Genomic DNA, 15,739 nt, shown 5'->3' with positions numbered 1-15,739 from the left:
AGGAGGGTATCTCTCCAGGAACAGGGCAGGAGTGAAACCTACAGGAGGGTATCTCTCCAGGAACAGGGTAGGAGTGAAACCTACAGGAGGGTATCTCTCCAGGAACAGGGCAGGAGTGAAACCTACAGGAGGGTATCTCTCCAGGAACAGGGTAGGAGTGAAAACCTACAGGAGGGTATCTCTCCAGGAACAGGGCAGGAGTGAAACCTACAGGAGGGTATCTCTCCAGGAACAGGGTAGGAGTGAAAACCTACAGGAGGGTATCTCTCCAGGAACAGGGTAGGAGTGAAAACCTACAGGAGGGTATCTCTCCAGGAACAGGGCAGGAGTGAAACCTACAGGAGGGTATCTCTCCAGGAACAGGGTAGGAGTGAAAACCTACAGGAGGGTATCTCTCCAGGAACAGGGTAGGAGTGAAAACCTACAGGAGGGTATCTCTCCAGGAACAGGGTAGGAGTGAAAACCTACAGGAGGGTATCTCTCCAGGAACAAGGTAGGAGTGAAACCTACAGGAGGGTATCTCTCCAGGAACAGGGTAGGAGTGAAAACCTACAGGAGGGTATCTCTCCAGGAACAGGGCAGGAGTGAAACCTACAGGAGGGTATCTCTCCAGGAACAGGGTAGGAGTGAAAACCTACAGGAGGGTATCTCTCCAGGAACAGGGTAGGAGTGAAAACCTACAGGAGGGTATCTCTCCAGGAACAGGGTAGGAGTGAAAACCTACAGGAGGGTATCTCTCCAGGAACAGGGTAGGAGTGAAAACCTACAGGAGGGTATCTCTCCAGGAACAGGGTAGGAGTGAAAACCTACAGGAGGGTATCTCTCCAGGAACAGGGTAGGAGTGAAAACCTACAGGAGGGTATCTCTCCAGGAACAGGGTAGGAGTGAAACCTACAGGAGGGTATCTCTCCAGGAACAAGGCAGGAGTGAAACCTACAGGAGGGTATCTCTCCAGGAACAGGGTAGGAGTGAAAACCTACAGGAGGGTATCTCTCCAGGAACAGGGTAGGAGTGAAAACCTACAGGAGGGTATCTCTCCAGGAACAGGGTAGGAGTGAAAACCTACAGGAGGGTATCTCTCCAGGAACAGGGTAGGAGTGAAACCTACAGGAGGGTATCTCTCCAGGAACAGGGTAGGAGTGAAACCTACAGGAGGGTATCTCTCCAGGAACAGGGTAGGAGTGAAACCTACAGGAGGGTATCTCTCCAGGAACAGGGTAGGAGTGGAAACCTACAGGAGGGTATCTCTCCAGGAACAGGGTAGGAGTGAAACCTACAGGAGGGTATCTCTCCAGGAACAGGGCAGGAGTGAAACCTACAGGAGGGTATCTCTCCAGGAACAGGGTAGGATTGAAACCTACAGGAGGGTATCTCTCCAGGAACAAGGCAGGAGTGAAACCTACAGGAGGGTATCTCTCCAGGAACAGGGTAGGATTGAAACCTACAGGAGGGTATCTCTCCAGGAACAGGGTAGGAGTGAAACCTACAGGAGGGTATCTCTCCAGGAACAAGGCAGGAGTGAAACCTACAGGAGGGTATCTCTCCAGGAACAGGGTAGGAGTGAAACCTACAGGAGGGTATCTCTCCAGGAACAAGGCAGGAGTGAAACCTACAGGAGGGTATCTCTCCAGGAACAGGGTAGGAGTGAAACCTACAGGAGGGTATCTCTCCAGGAACAAGGTTGGAGTGCCCTGGTCTGGAGAATAAACTCCTCCAAAAGAATCAGAATCCACAAGAATCCACTAGAATCCACTAGAATCCAATAGAATCCACTAGAATCCACTAGAATCCACTAGAATCCATTAGAATCCACTAAAATACAATAGAATCCACTAGAATCCACTAGAATCCAATAGAATCCACTTGAACTTCACATATCAGGGAATCAGAATGGTGAACTATCAGGCGATCATGCTGGATTCAACAGGCTATTAAAACACGTGTATTGTATGTTTCCACCAGGCTACCCCTTCACCTCAATACTGTACGCTATTGCTAGCAGAGTACATATCACTGTAATGCTCTGTTGGGGTTGATTTGTTGTTTTGTACTAAGAAACATGGTCCCAGATGCAGTGTTTGTGTCAGCATTCATATTTCAACAGCTGCATGTCATTTGTGTCATCATGAATTTTTCATACATTCTCTTGGCTACAGAAACAGAACTTGTCACTTTCAGAAGGTTGTCAACATCGATGGGAGCACGTCGTCAGCGATGCGCATGTGCAACAGCTTCTGGAACCGTCAGGTAAAACCTGCTAGAAAATATATATCGATCCAAACGTTTGGGAAGAAACATCTCTGTCAAATTGTTTCTACAATTAGTTTTTTTTTTTTGTCTGTGCAAGTGTCTGCCATGTAGCCTCCATGTAGCCTGGTCTCAGATCCGTATAGCCAACAGCTATAGGAGGTGGCAAGACAGCGTCTTTGTTGAGACATTTCTATTAGAGAAACTGAATGACCTGTTTCAAACAAACCTCTCTGATTGTCTGTTGTAGAACTCCAACCTGAAGTCAGGCCAAGATATAGACCATCTGATTATGGGCATGGCCTCCCAGATCGCAGAGAGAGAGGACAACATCGTTGTGGAGGACTTAAGAGGTCATCATCACCATCATCATCATCATCATCATCATGATATATTTTCAGATGTATTTGTGTCTACAGGAACATAGGGCAGAGACCTCTCACTTTAGCGTTAGACGGTCAGTGGGGGGAAATGGCCTTGTTTTACATATGCCTTCCAACATGAAGAGGACAAGAAGTTGCTTATGACAAGTCTTATAATGCATTACGACCGCATCATGATGCATTACAACCACATCATGGTGCATTACAACCACATCATGATGCGTTAGGACCACATCATGATAAATCAAAACCACATCTTAATGGATTATACCTGGTGACTTTAAGAAAAGGTGTGTTTTCAATACAACAATAATACATGATTCATATTTACCCCCCCCGTGGTTCTTCTCCCCCCACCAGACTACATGTACGGTCCTCTGCGGTTCTCACGGTCGGACCTGGTTGCTCTGACGGTGCAGAGAGGCCGGGACTTTGGCCTGCCCAGCTACAACCAGGTCAGAGAGGGCCTGGGCCTGGCCCCTATAGAGAGATGGGGAGACGTAAACCCTCGGCTCAACACCACCAACCCACGGGTACGATCAGAACTGCTTACGTACTGCTTATAAAATGCCTTATGTATGTGTTGTGAATGTTGTTGTTAAATCCTTATGTACCACTGACCGTTTAGATTTTACTTGCCAATGATCGTGATAGTGAATGTGGTTGTTTCACCTACGTATAAATCACAAAATGACTAAAACGCCAGAGAGAGGGGACTCAAACCACTGGCCCAAGATCCTATAATGGAGTGAATAACCTACCATACCCTCTCTATTCTGTCTCTACCTGTACCGTATCTATAGTTATTCAGGGACCTAGCAGACCTGTATGACGGGGATATCTCTAAACTGGAGCTGTTTCCTGGCGGTCTCCTGGAGTCTGTGGACGGTCCTGGTCCGGTCTTCTCCTCTATCATATTGGACCAGTTCGACCGCATCAGGAATGGGGACCGCTTCTGGTTCGAGAACACACGGAACGGGTAGGAAGGAACAACGTCAAATATAGACACCTCATACATTAAACTAATTCATCGAATGAAACTGTAACTGTCAGTTGAACCCGATTTATTTCCTGGCTTTCTCACGTTCGTTCATTCTGAAAGGGAGGTCAGCTCCTGGCTTTCTCACGTTCGTTCATTCCGAAAGGGAGGTCAGCTCCTGGCTTTCTCACGTTCGTTCATTCCGAAAGGGAGGTCAGCTCCCGCTGAGCCCAGTCCAAGTTCTTCTCTGTCCTGACACCCCAATGGTGGAACCACCTTCCCCCTGATGCTAGGACAGCAAAGTCCCTGCCCATCTTCTGAAAACGTCTGAAACCCCGCCTCTTCAAAGACATATCAATCGTAACCCCCTCCCCCACTTTTATTTATTTTTTATTTGCGCTTGTCTTTTCCTACAAGCACTGACTTTGCTGATAACTTCTTTATTGAGGAAAAATGTACTTACAATGACTGTGATATGTGGTTGTCTCATCTAGCTACAGTATCTTAAGATGAATGCACTGACTGTAAGTCGCTCTGGATAAGAGCGTCTGCTAAATGACTAAAATGTAAAATGTAAATGTAAAATGAATGCCTGGAGGGATACCTTTGACAACGTAAGAACTAATTAAATAAACTATAGCCTAGTGGAGAACTAGACTTTGAACTGAGGAAACACAAGACTAAAATCAGTTTTTATCAGCTTTGAACTGAGGAAACACAAGACTACTGTCAATTATGATCAGCTTTGAACTGAGGAAACACAAGACTACTGTCAATTATGATCAGCTTTGAACTGAGGCAACACAAGACTACTGTCAATTATGATCAGCTTTGAACTGAGGAAACACAAGACTACTGTCAGTTATGATCAGCTTTGAACTGAGGCAACACAAGACTACTGTCAGTTATGATCAGCTTTGAACTGAGGCAACACAAGACTACTGTCAGTTATGATCAGCATTGATTCAGTGTTTGGGTGATACTATCATAACATTTCCTGTTGATCTGACCAATCCTGGTTGTTCCTCTAGTATGTTCACAGCCGAAGAGGTGCAGGCCATTCGGAACACGACCTTTCATGATGTCATTACAGCAGTCACCAGTGCAGAGGCTGAGGACATACAGAGGAGAGTCTTCTTCTGGAGGGATGGTAAAGATCATATCCTCCCTAAAGTTATCTTTCTGTGGTTGGCCAATACGTGATATTATTCTCTGCAATTCAAACATTATAAATAGGTAACCTATGATAGTATTCCCAGTAACTCATAAATGTTGACTGTACGTGCTGCAGTTACAGTAACCAGTTTATCTGCCTACGTGTCTCCTCATCTGTTTTTCTCCCTGTCTGTTTCCCTGCCTGTCTTCATGTCTCCCTGTCTCTCTGTCTGTTTCCCTGCCTGTCTCCCTGCCTGTCTTCATGTCTCCCTGTCTCTCTGTCTGTTTCCCTGCCTGTCTCCCTGCCTGTCTTCATGTCTCCCTGTCTCTCTGCCTGCCTGGCTGCCTGACTCCCTGTCTGTCTGGCTGCCTGTCTGTCTGCCTGCCTACCTGTTTCCCTGCCTGTCTCCCTACCTGTCTGTCTGCCTGCCTGCCTGCCTGTCTGTCTGTCTGTCTGTCTGTCTGTCTGTCTGTCTGTCTGTCTGTCTGTCTGTCTGTCTGTCTGTCTCCCTGCCTGTCTTTCTGCCTCCCTCCCTGTCTGTCTGCCTGCCTGCCTATCTGGCTACCTGTCTGTCTGCCTGTCTGTTACAGGTGACCCTTGCCCCCAGCCTTCTCAGGTCACGACCTCTGAGCTCCACCCCTGCACCAATGCCACCAAGCTCAACTACTTTGACGACGGAAGCAAAACTGGCTTTGGCATCTCAGTCGTCTGCCTGTTCCTCTTTCCTGTTGGTCAGTATTTGATATTACCCAATCAGACTCCACATGTGTGATGAGGTGTGAATGACAGAGTCAGGCGCAGGAGGTAAAACACCGAAATCCAGAGTTTATTCAGTGTACATGAATATTGAGCAGCAAGCGTCAAAACGAAACTAGCACAAGGGGAAAATCCACCTTGGCTAAATACAGGGAAAGAGTTGCTCAACCGAGCTACTCACTCTCACAATGAACAATCACTCACAGAGGACAAGGGGGCAGAGGGAACACTTATACACAGACTAATGAGGGAATGAGTACCAGGTGTGTGTGATTGACAAGACAAGACAAGACAAGACAAATGGAGTGATGATAAATGGAGCGGCAGTGGCTAGTAAGCCGGTGACGACGAACGCCGAAACCTGCCCGAGCAAGGAGGAGGGGGCAGCCTTGGCTGAATTCGTGACAACATGCACATTTTACATGAAGTTATTTAGCAGACACTCTTTTATCCAGAGTGACTCACAGTCAGTTAATTCAACTAAATAGGTAAAACAACCACATATATACATTTCTGTATCACACATAACAGAAAATAAATAAAAAACTCATATTGCAAGGAAAATCTACCATTCTACTACAGCCGTGGTGAACTTCCCTGTGGATCTTGATCAGTGGCGTAGCACAGTTTCGTGGGGCCCCCCACAAGGTTTGAGCAAGGGCCCCATTTATTTATTTTTTGTTGCCATGGGGCAGAGAGAAAAATGTGAATTTTTATAGGTAATCTCATGCCATTTTTTTTCTTCACATTTTGCCATGAGGCTGAGAGAACATGTTGCTGTTTTTAGAGCTCAGGGATCCTTTGAAAGTTGGGACAATCTCAAATATTTTTCTTAACATTAACAACATATGAAATATATGTTTTGATAGACCAAAGTATCAGCTATCACACCATGTAAAGGCACGACCTCCTAATGTATTTAATTTTTTCATAAAATACATACTAACTGGATTTATGTCAACTCCGTCAGACACCATAAAAGGCATTTCATTTTTTACAATTATTGTCCAACATAAATAAAGGCCTTGATTGTTTAATTCTAACATTAGATTATTCAAAAATGTAATACAAATCTCCAAACTTCTTTTTGTTTTGTTTTATAGCACTATTACATGCTCCAGGGCTAATTTAGTTAGCATTTTGGCATGTTTTTCTAGATGTAGAACATAAAACAACATTTATAAAGGATAACATTATCCCTTAGGAACAGTGATTACAATGTTTTTTTCAGAAAATGGACAAAAAAAATCGATCTTAAGGGGGTCAGCCATCAGTGACGGAGTTGGCAAGCCACTGGCGAAGTTGACAACAGATACTCAAAACAGACATATTTTTGTCTCAAAAAATAAAAGTACAATACAAATATTTGTAAAATATAGAAAATTATTTATTTGAAAATCACCAATAAAAATCAACATTCTATCATATCTTTCAGCACTCTTGACGTTAAATAAAAATCTGAAGGAGTTGACGTTTTACGGAGTTGACAAAAACTGCATTTTTCTTCTTAATTCAAGTGGTATACACAGTAGCAATTGAGTTTTTCCTCAGTTGCTTTCTGACTCTAAAACCTAATTAAATGTAACATATTTGAACCCAAATTCATATTCTATCTAAATCTATCAGGCAGATGGCGTTGACAGTTTGTGGTTGTGACCAGGGTGATTCCAATATTGTTTAACTCTATCAAAAGTAGAGAACTTTCCAGACCATGAGTGCTCTGGTTGCACTACATGTAATGAGGACATGAAGAAGGGGTCCTTATGGTGTAGCTGACCCTGCTTATTCCTGATTCATTTAGGATTTTAGACAAATCTGACGGAGTAAACCAAATCTCCAGACACATCTTTAAGGAATCAACGTTTTTAGATAAATATTCTTTAAAGTCACAGAGGACTATTGCAAGAAACTACATACGATCATTTTCCAGTTAATATCATTTTTTTTGTTGCCAGTTTACAGTTAATTTCAATGTTAACACTTTTTTGGAAAGTTTGAAATGTGTATCCTTTGCTCCGAACAAGGGCATTTCCAGGCATAGAGCTGACATGGAAATTAATAACATTGAAAGTATTAAAAAAATTCCCAAAACAATTCTTTTTCCCTTATAAAATTATCCTAAATGTAAATGTTAAGACCAAATAATCAGGATCATTGTGATTGCTACAGTATAATTGTTGTATAATTGTTCTGTTGAATGTGTTGTTCCCCTCCCAGTGAGCTTCCTCATGGCTCTGGTCGTGGCCTACTTCAGAAAGTCCAAGTTTAAGAAGTTCCAGAAGAGAGGATCTGACGACACAACAGAGGAACCCGCTGCTGGAATCACAGGTGTGTGTCGGGATGTCAGTGTGATGCGGTAGGACGAAGTCAGGCGCAGGACACAGAGCTCATCGAAAAACGTACTTTACTCGTAGGGAACGTCGAATAACATAACCTCCACGCAGGGAGGAAACAAACCCGCTCACCAGACGACAACCAAACATGAAAAAACACGCACAACATACAGTGGGAGCCAGAGGGTTAAATAGGGCAGTGATCAATGATAATGGGAAACAGGTGTGAACAATCAAGACAAGACAAGACAAGTAGAACACAGAAACATAGATCGGTGGCAGCTAGTACTCCGGTGACGATGAACGCCGAAGCCTGCCCGAGCAAGGAGGAGGAGCAGCCTCGGCTGAATCCGTGACAGTGTGTCAGGTGTCAGGCGGTCTTTGTTATGACAGAATCGTCCCCCTCTGTGTAGGTCGGGTGTGTGTCAGGCGGTCTTTGCTATGACAGAATCGTCCCCCTCTGTGTAGGTCGGGTGTGTGTCAGGTGGTCTTTGTTATGACAGAATCGTCCCCCTCTGTGTAGGTCGGGTGTGTGTCATGTTAGAACGGGTGTGCTTTTCTCTTTTCACACTACTGAGCCGAGCCAAGCTGAGCTGTACTGAGCTGGCCTGGTTACACATCCACACCATGGCTGCTGCTGGAACTATGCTGGGAAGGACAATGTCAACAGAACATATCAGAGCCATCACAATACGGTTTGGATAGGCATGAGAGTGTGAATATGGTAATAGGGTGCACACCTTAACACTGGGAAGGTTCTGATGTCCATCTCTCTCTCTCTCTCACCCCCTTCTCTCTCTCTCACACACCCTTCTCTCTCTCTCTCTCTCTCTTTCTCTCTCTCTCTCTTTCTCTCTCTCTCTCTTTCTCTCTCTCTCCTCTCCTCTCCTCTCCTCTCCTCTCCTCTCCTCTCCTCTCCTCTCCTCTCCTCTCCTCTCCTCTCCTCTCCTCTCCTCTCCTCTCCTCCTCTCTCTCCTCTCCTCTCCTCTCCCTCTCCTCTCCTCTCCTCTCCTCTCCTCTCCTCTCCTCTCCTCTCCTCTCCTCTCCTCTCCTCTCCTCTCTCTCCTCTCCTCTCCTCTCCTCTCCTCTCCTCTCCTCTCCTCTCCTCTCCTCTCCTCTAGCCTGTGAGTGGCAGGGCCCTAAGAAGCCCCTGTGTCCAGTCAGTCTGTTGATCGATGATAGGAGGAGACTCCAGGTGTTTGACCGGTCTGGACCCGCTCTACGGTCACTCAGCCTGGGTACCCAGACCCACCTGGACGTCCTTCTATCCAGTGACCATTACCGCAGGGCTCTGCTGCTGAAAGTACCCAAAGAGTATGACCTGGTGAGTAGATGGGAGAGTGGTGTGTGTGTGTGTGTGTGTGTGTGTTTGCGTGTGTGTGTAAACTCTGCTTGTTGTGGTCTGTCCCCAGGTGCTGTACTTTGAGGACGAGGGCCAGCGTGGAGAGTTTGTCCGGCACCTTCGCTCTGAGGTGACAGACAGCGGACAGGAGCTGGCAGTGAGGGACATGACAGAGAAGGAGCTACTGAGAGAGGCAGTGACCAGAGATCAGAGAGCTCAGATAGTTGAGACCTTCATCAGGACTGCCTTCGCCAAGGTACCGGAATATACTGTGATTTAGGAGACGCTTTACTGTAATATGGTGATTTAGGAGACGCTTTACTGTAATATGGTGATTTAGGAGACGCTTTACTGTAATATGGTGATTTAGGAGACAATTACTGTAATATGGTGATTTAGGAGACGCTTTACTGTAATTTGGTGATTTAGGAGACGCTTTTCTGTAATATGGTGATTTAGGAGAGGCTTTACTGTAATATGGTGATGTAGGAGAGGTTTACGGTAATATGGTGACGACAATACGGTAACATTCATGACCTCAATGAGGGAAAAAAGTATTTGATCCCCTGCTGATTTTGTACGTTTGCCCACTGATAAAGAAATGATCAGTCTATAATTTTAATGGTAGGTTTATTTGAACAGTGAGAGACAGAATAACAACAACAAAATCCAGAAAAACGCATGTCAAAAATGTTATAAATTGATTTGCATTTTAATGAGGGAAATAAGTATTTGACCCCTCTGCAAAACATGACTTAGTACTTGTTGGCAAAACCCTTGTTGGCAATCACAGAGGTCAGACAATTCTTGTAGTTGGCCACCAGGTTTGCACACATCTCAGGAGGGATTTTGTTCCACTCCTCTTTGCAGATCTTCTCCAAGTCATTAAGGTTTCGAGGCTGATGTTTGGCAACTCAAACCTTCAGCTCCCTCCACAGATTTTCTATGGGATTAAGGTCTGGAGACTGGCTAGGCCACTCCAGGACCTTAATGTGCTTCTTCTTGAGCCACTCCTTTGTTGCCTTGGCTGTGTGTTTTGGGTCATTGTCATGCTGGAATACCCATCCATGACCCATTTTCAATGCCCTGGCAGAGGGAAGGACGTTCTCACCCAAGATTTGACGGTACATGGCCCCGTCCATCGTCCCTTTGATGCGGTGAAGTTGTCCTGTCCCCTTAGCAGAAAAATACCCCCATCAATTTATAACATTTTTGACATGCGTTTTTCTGGATTTTGTTGTTGTTATTCTGTCTCTCACTGTTCAAATAAACCTACCATTAAAATTATAGACTGATAATTTCTTTGTCAGTGGGCAAACGTACAAAATCAGCAGGGGATCAAATACTTTTTTCCCTCACTGTATTCTGGATCCACAACCCTGGTGTACAGTGATCTAATCCACTGAGCCATTCAATGTGACCACCACTAACATGATCTAATCCACTGAGCCATTCAATGTGACCACCATTAACATGATCTAACCCACTGAGCCATTCAATGTGACCACCATTAACATGATCTAATCCACTGAGCTATTCAATGTGTCCACCATTATCAATCACAATGACACCATGCTGACATATGCAGAGTTGGGTAGGTTACTTTCTAAATGTAATCCGTTGCAGTTACTAGTTACCTGTCCAAAATTGACATCAGTAACGTTAGGGTTACCCAAATTTAGGACCATAATCTGATTACTTTCAGTTAGCGGTGCATGGTGGTAAAATCACTGAGGAAGCCAGAAAAAAAAGCCATATTCAAATCAAATCAAGTCAAATCAAATGTTAATTGTCACATACACATATTTAGCAGAAGTTATTGCGGGTGTAGCGGAATGCTTGTGTTCCTAGCTCCAACAGTGCAGTAGTATCTAACAATTCACAACAATACACCAATCTAAAAGTAAAATAATGGAATTAAGATATAAATATAAATATTAGGACGAGCGATGTCGGAGTGGCATTGACTAAATACAGTAGAATAGAATACAGTATATACATACGAGATGAGTAAAGTAGTATGTAAACATTATTAAAGTGACTAGTGTGCCATTATTTAAAGTGGCCAGTGATTCCATGTCTATGTATGTAGGGCAGCAGCCTCTAAGGTGCAGGGTTGAGTAGCTGGGTGGTACCTTGAGATAGAAGCTGTTTTTCACCTGGGGGCGGCCTGTCAGGAAGTCCAGGACCCAGTTGCACAGGGCGGGGTTCAGACCAAGGGCTCTGAGCTTAATGACGAGCTTGGAGGGTATTATGGTGTTGAAGGCTGAGCTATAGTCAATGAACAGCATTCTGACGTAGGTATTTCTCTTGTCCAGATGGGAAAGGGCAGTGTGCAGTGCAATGGTGATTGCATCGTCTATGGATCTATTGGGGCGGTGTCGTATCGAGTAAATGCTGGCAATTATTGCTGATGAACAAAGGAGTCCGCTCATACTGAACCTGGATCATAAGATTTATTCATATCACAAGCTTTCAGCATGAGTTACAGACCCGCGGTGTCTGGAGAAGCACCGTCCCAAATTAATCTGAATGCTTCTGCCCGCTCTTTGTCTAGCCCATACTTATAAACAATGGCAATAAATGGGTTGCTCCCTTTTTCGTCCAATCACCTATCCCCCCTGGGGCGTCACCCTACAACTGCTACATTTGAACTAAGATAAACAACATTCCATAATCCTAATACACTACAGCGGTAAGGAAATTGAAGTGGGTCTAGGGTGTCAGGTAAGGTAGAGGTGGTATGATTCTTAACTAGCCTCTCAAAGCACTTCATGATGACAGAAGTGAGTGCTACGGGGCGGTAGTCATTTAGTTCAGTTACCTTTGCTTTCTTGGGTACAGGAACTATGGTGGACATCTTGAAGCAAGTGGGGACAGCAGACTGGGATAGGGAGAGATTGAATATGTCCGTAAACACTTCAGCCAGCTGGTCTGCACATGCTCTGAGGACGCGGCTAGGGATGCCGTCTGGGCCGGCAGCCTTGCGAGGGTTAACATGCTTAAATGTCTTACTCACGTCGGCCATGGAGAACGAGAGCCCACAGTCCTTGGGAGCGGGCCGCGTCGGTGGCACTGTGTTATCCTCAAAGCGGGTGAAGAAGGTGTTTAGCTTGTCTGGGAGCCAGATGTCAGTTTCCGCGACGTGGCTGGTTTTCCCTTTGTAATCCATGATTGTCTGTAGACCCTGCCACATACGTCACGTGTCTGAGCCGTTGAATTGCGACTCCACTTTGTCTCTGTGCTGATGTTTTGCCTGTTTGATTGCCTTTACGGAGGGAATAACTACACTGTTTGTATTCAACCATATTCCCAGTCACCTTGCCATGGTTAAATGCGGTGGTTCACGCTTTCAGTTTTGCGCGAATGCTGCCATCTATCCACAGTTTCTGGTTTGGGTAGGTTGTAATAGTCACCGTGGGAACAACATCCCCTATACACTTCCTGATGAACTCAGTCACCGTGTCCGTGTAAGCGTCAATGTTATTCTCAGAGGCAACCCGGAACATATCCCAGTCCGTGTGATCAAAACAATCTTGAAGCATGGATTCCGATAGGTCAGACCAGCGTTGAATAGACCTTAGCACGGGTACTTCCTGTTTGAGTTTCTGCCTATAGGAAGGGAGGAGCAAAATGGAGTTGTGATCTGATTTGCTGAAGAGAGGGCGGTGGAGGGCCTTGTAGGCGTCTCGAAAAGGCGAGAAGCAATGATCTAGTGTTTTCCCTAACCGAGTACTACAGTCAATGTGTTGATAGAACTTCGGTAGCGTTTTCCTCATATTTGCTTTGTTAAAATCCCCAGCTACAATAAATGCGGCCTCAAGATATGTGGTTTCCAGTTTTCATAAAGTCCAGTGTAGTTCCTTGAGGGCCGTCGTGGTATCGGCTTGAGGGGGAATATACACGGCTGGGACTATAACCGAAGAGAATTCTCTTGGGAGGTAATACTGTCGAAATTTGATTATGAGGTATTCTAGGTCTGGTGAACAAATGGACCTGAGTTTCTGTATGTTATCACAATCACACCATGAGTAGTTAATCATGAAACATACACCACTGCCTTTCTTCTTCCCGGAGAGTTCTTTATTCCTGTCTGTCCGATGTACTGAGAACCCAGCTGGCTGTATGGACGGGGACAGTATATCCGGAGAGAGCCATGATTCCGTGAAACAGAGTATGTTACGGTCCCTGATGTCTCTCTGGAAGGAGATCCTCGCCCTGAGATCGTCTACTTTATTGTTCAGAGACTGAACATTATCGAGTAATATACTCGGAAGTGGTGGATGGTGTGCGCGCCTCCTGAGTCGGACTAGAAGTCCACTCCAAATATCTGCTATCTTGGAGCAGCCTCTGGGATAAGTTCAATTGCCCTGGGGGGTACGAACAAAGGATCCAATTTGGGAAAGTCGTATTCCTGGTCGTAATGCTGGTGAGTTACCGCCGCTCTGCGATCCAAATGTTCTTTCCGGCTGTTTGTAATAACACAAAAAAAACGTTCTGGACTAATAATGTAAGAAATAATACACAAAAAAACAAAATGTGGCAGTGGCAGAATAAATTCAACCACACCTTTGTTTAATCACAAAACCGGATAGCAACCTCTGTCCGGTGAAGTCCACAAAGCATATTGCATGTACAGTAACAGACAGTTACATGACCTACAGCATGGTCAAACAAGGTAAACAGGAGCTGCCTCCACTATTCCAACACCATTTCAACTTCAACATTTCAACATCATCAAATCACCTCTGCTTAGTCTAATACAGTCACAACTAAAAGTTACCAAAAACCATTTAGCCCAATCAACAAGTTAAATATGATGTAGCTTTCCATGGTTCTGTTTTCTGTGTGTGTGTGTGCGTGCAAGTAGAAAACATGTTGACTCACCCTACTTGTAGAGAAACACCAATGCCATCCTCCTCTCTTTCATGTTGACGAAACGGTCTATGACTCTGTCATACAGTACACGCTTTTATTTTGTGTTGTCCTAGGCTACCTGGCTAAGATGTTTGCTCGCTAGCCTAACTTCCATTCATGGGCAACGTTAGCTAGTTAACATTAGCCTTCTACATCTAGCTACATATTGAACTTCCATCCTCTCAGGCCAGGGGCACAACAATGTATGAATGAATGGTTGATTAGAATTTCATTGAGAAAACAGAAAGGTGTCAAATATTTTTTTCCCGCAAACATCCATTCTGAATTTAAAAGTAATCCTAGAAGTAATCATTTAGTTTTTCAAAAGTATCTGTAATCTGATTACAATATTTTTGCTGGTAAAGTAGAGGATTACAGTTACCGTTTTTTTTGGTAATCAGTTACATGTAATCCATTACTCGCCAACCCTGGACATGCTGTATGTCAGGGTTCTTCAATTCCGGTCCTGGAGGGCCGAAACACCTCTGTTTTTCATCCTCTCCTTCTAATCAGGGGCTAATTCAGACCTGGGACACCAGGTGAGTGCAATTAACTACCAGGTAGAAATAAAAGGAGACCGTTTTCATTGACCTGGCCAAGGCTTTCGACTCTGTCAACCACCGCATTCTTATTGGCAGACTAAATAGCCTTGGTTTCTCAAATGACTGCCTCGCCTGGTTCACCAACTACTTCTCAGATAGAGTTCAATGTGTCAAATCGGAGGGCCTGTTGTCTGGACCTATGGCAGTCTCTATGGGGGTGCCACAGGGTTCAATTCTTGGGCCGACTCTTTTCTCTGTGTATATCAATGACGTCGCTCTTGCTGCTGGTGACTCTCAGATCCACCTCTACGCAGACGACACCATTTTGTATACATCTGGCCCTTCATTGGACACTGTGTTAACAAACCTCCAAACGAGCTTCAATGCCATACAACACTCCTTCAGTAGCCTCCAACTGCTCTTAAACACTAGTAAAACTAAATGCATGCTCTTCAACCGAACGCTGCTTGCACCCGCCCACCCGACTAGAATCACTACTCTCGACGGGTCTGACCTAGAGTATGTGGACAACTACAAATATCTAGGTGTCTGGTTAGACTGTAAACTCTCCTTCCAGACTCACATTAAGAATCTCCAATCCAAAGTTAAATCTAGAATCGGTTTCCTATTTCGCAACAAAGCCTCCTTCACTCATGCTGCCAAACATGCCCTCGTAAAACGGACTATCCTACCGATCCTTGACTTCGGCGATGTCATTTACAAAATAGCCTCCAACACTCTACTCAGCAAATTGGATGTAGTCTATCACAGTGCCATCCATTTTGTCTCCAAAGCCCCATATACTACCCACCACTGTGACCTGTACGCTCTTGTTGGCTGGTCCTCACTACATATTCGTCGCCAAACCCACTGGCTCCAGGCCATCTATAAATCACTGCTAGGCAAATCCCCGCCTTATCTTAGCTCATTGGTCACCATAGCAACACCCACCCGTAGTCTGCACTCCAGCAGGTTTATCTCACTGGTCATCCCCAAAGCCAACACCACCTTTGTCCGCCATTCCTTCCAGTTCTCTGCTGCCAATGACTGGAACAAATTGCAAAAATCTCTGAAGCTGGAGACA

General features: G+C 45.0%; 1 protein-coding gene across 1 annotated transcript in view; it reads left to right on the top strand.

Moving 5' to 3' along the window:
- Positions 1-15,739, top strand: part of LOC121540085 (dual oxidase 1) — a 37,992-nt gene that overhangs the window by 5,743 nt on the left and 16,510 nt on the right. Inside the window, exons 6-14 of the mRNA XM_045207828.1 lie at positions 2,157-2,247; positions 2,498-2,600; positions 2,991-3,163; positions 3,434-3,609; positions 4,641-4,759; positions 5,356-5,496; positions 7,739-7,849; positions 8,976-9,178; positions 9,267-9,452. Of these exons, the coding sequence (XP_045063763.1) occupies positions 2,157-2,247; positions 2,498-2,600; positions 2,991-3,163; positions 3,434-3,609; positions 4,641-4,759; positions 5,356-5,496; positions 7,739-7,849; positions 8,976-9,178; positions 9,267-9,452 (1,303 nt within the window). The remainder of the gene's footprint in view (positions 1-2,156; positions 2,248-2,497; positions 2,601-2,990; positions 3,164-3,433; positions 3,610-4,640; positions 4,760-5,355; positions 5,497-7,738; positions 7,850-8,975; positions 9,179-9,266; positions 9,453-15,739) is intronic.

This window comes from Coregonus clupeaformis, chromosome 26, assembly GCF_020615455.1.
Source record: "Coregonus clupeaformis isolate EN_2021a chromosome 26, ASM2061545v1, whole genome shotgun sequence".
NCBI lineage: Eukaryota > Metazoa > Chordata > Actinopteri > Salmoniformes > Salmonidae > Coregonus > Coregonus clupeaformis.
Note: the sequence above shows the minus strand (reverse complement) of the source record. Positions and strands in the feature narration are given on the sequence as shown.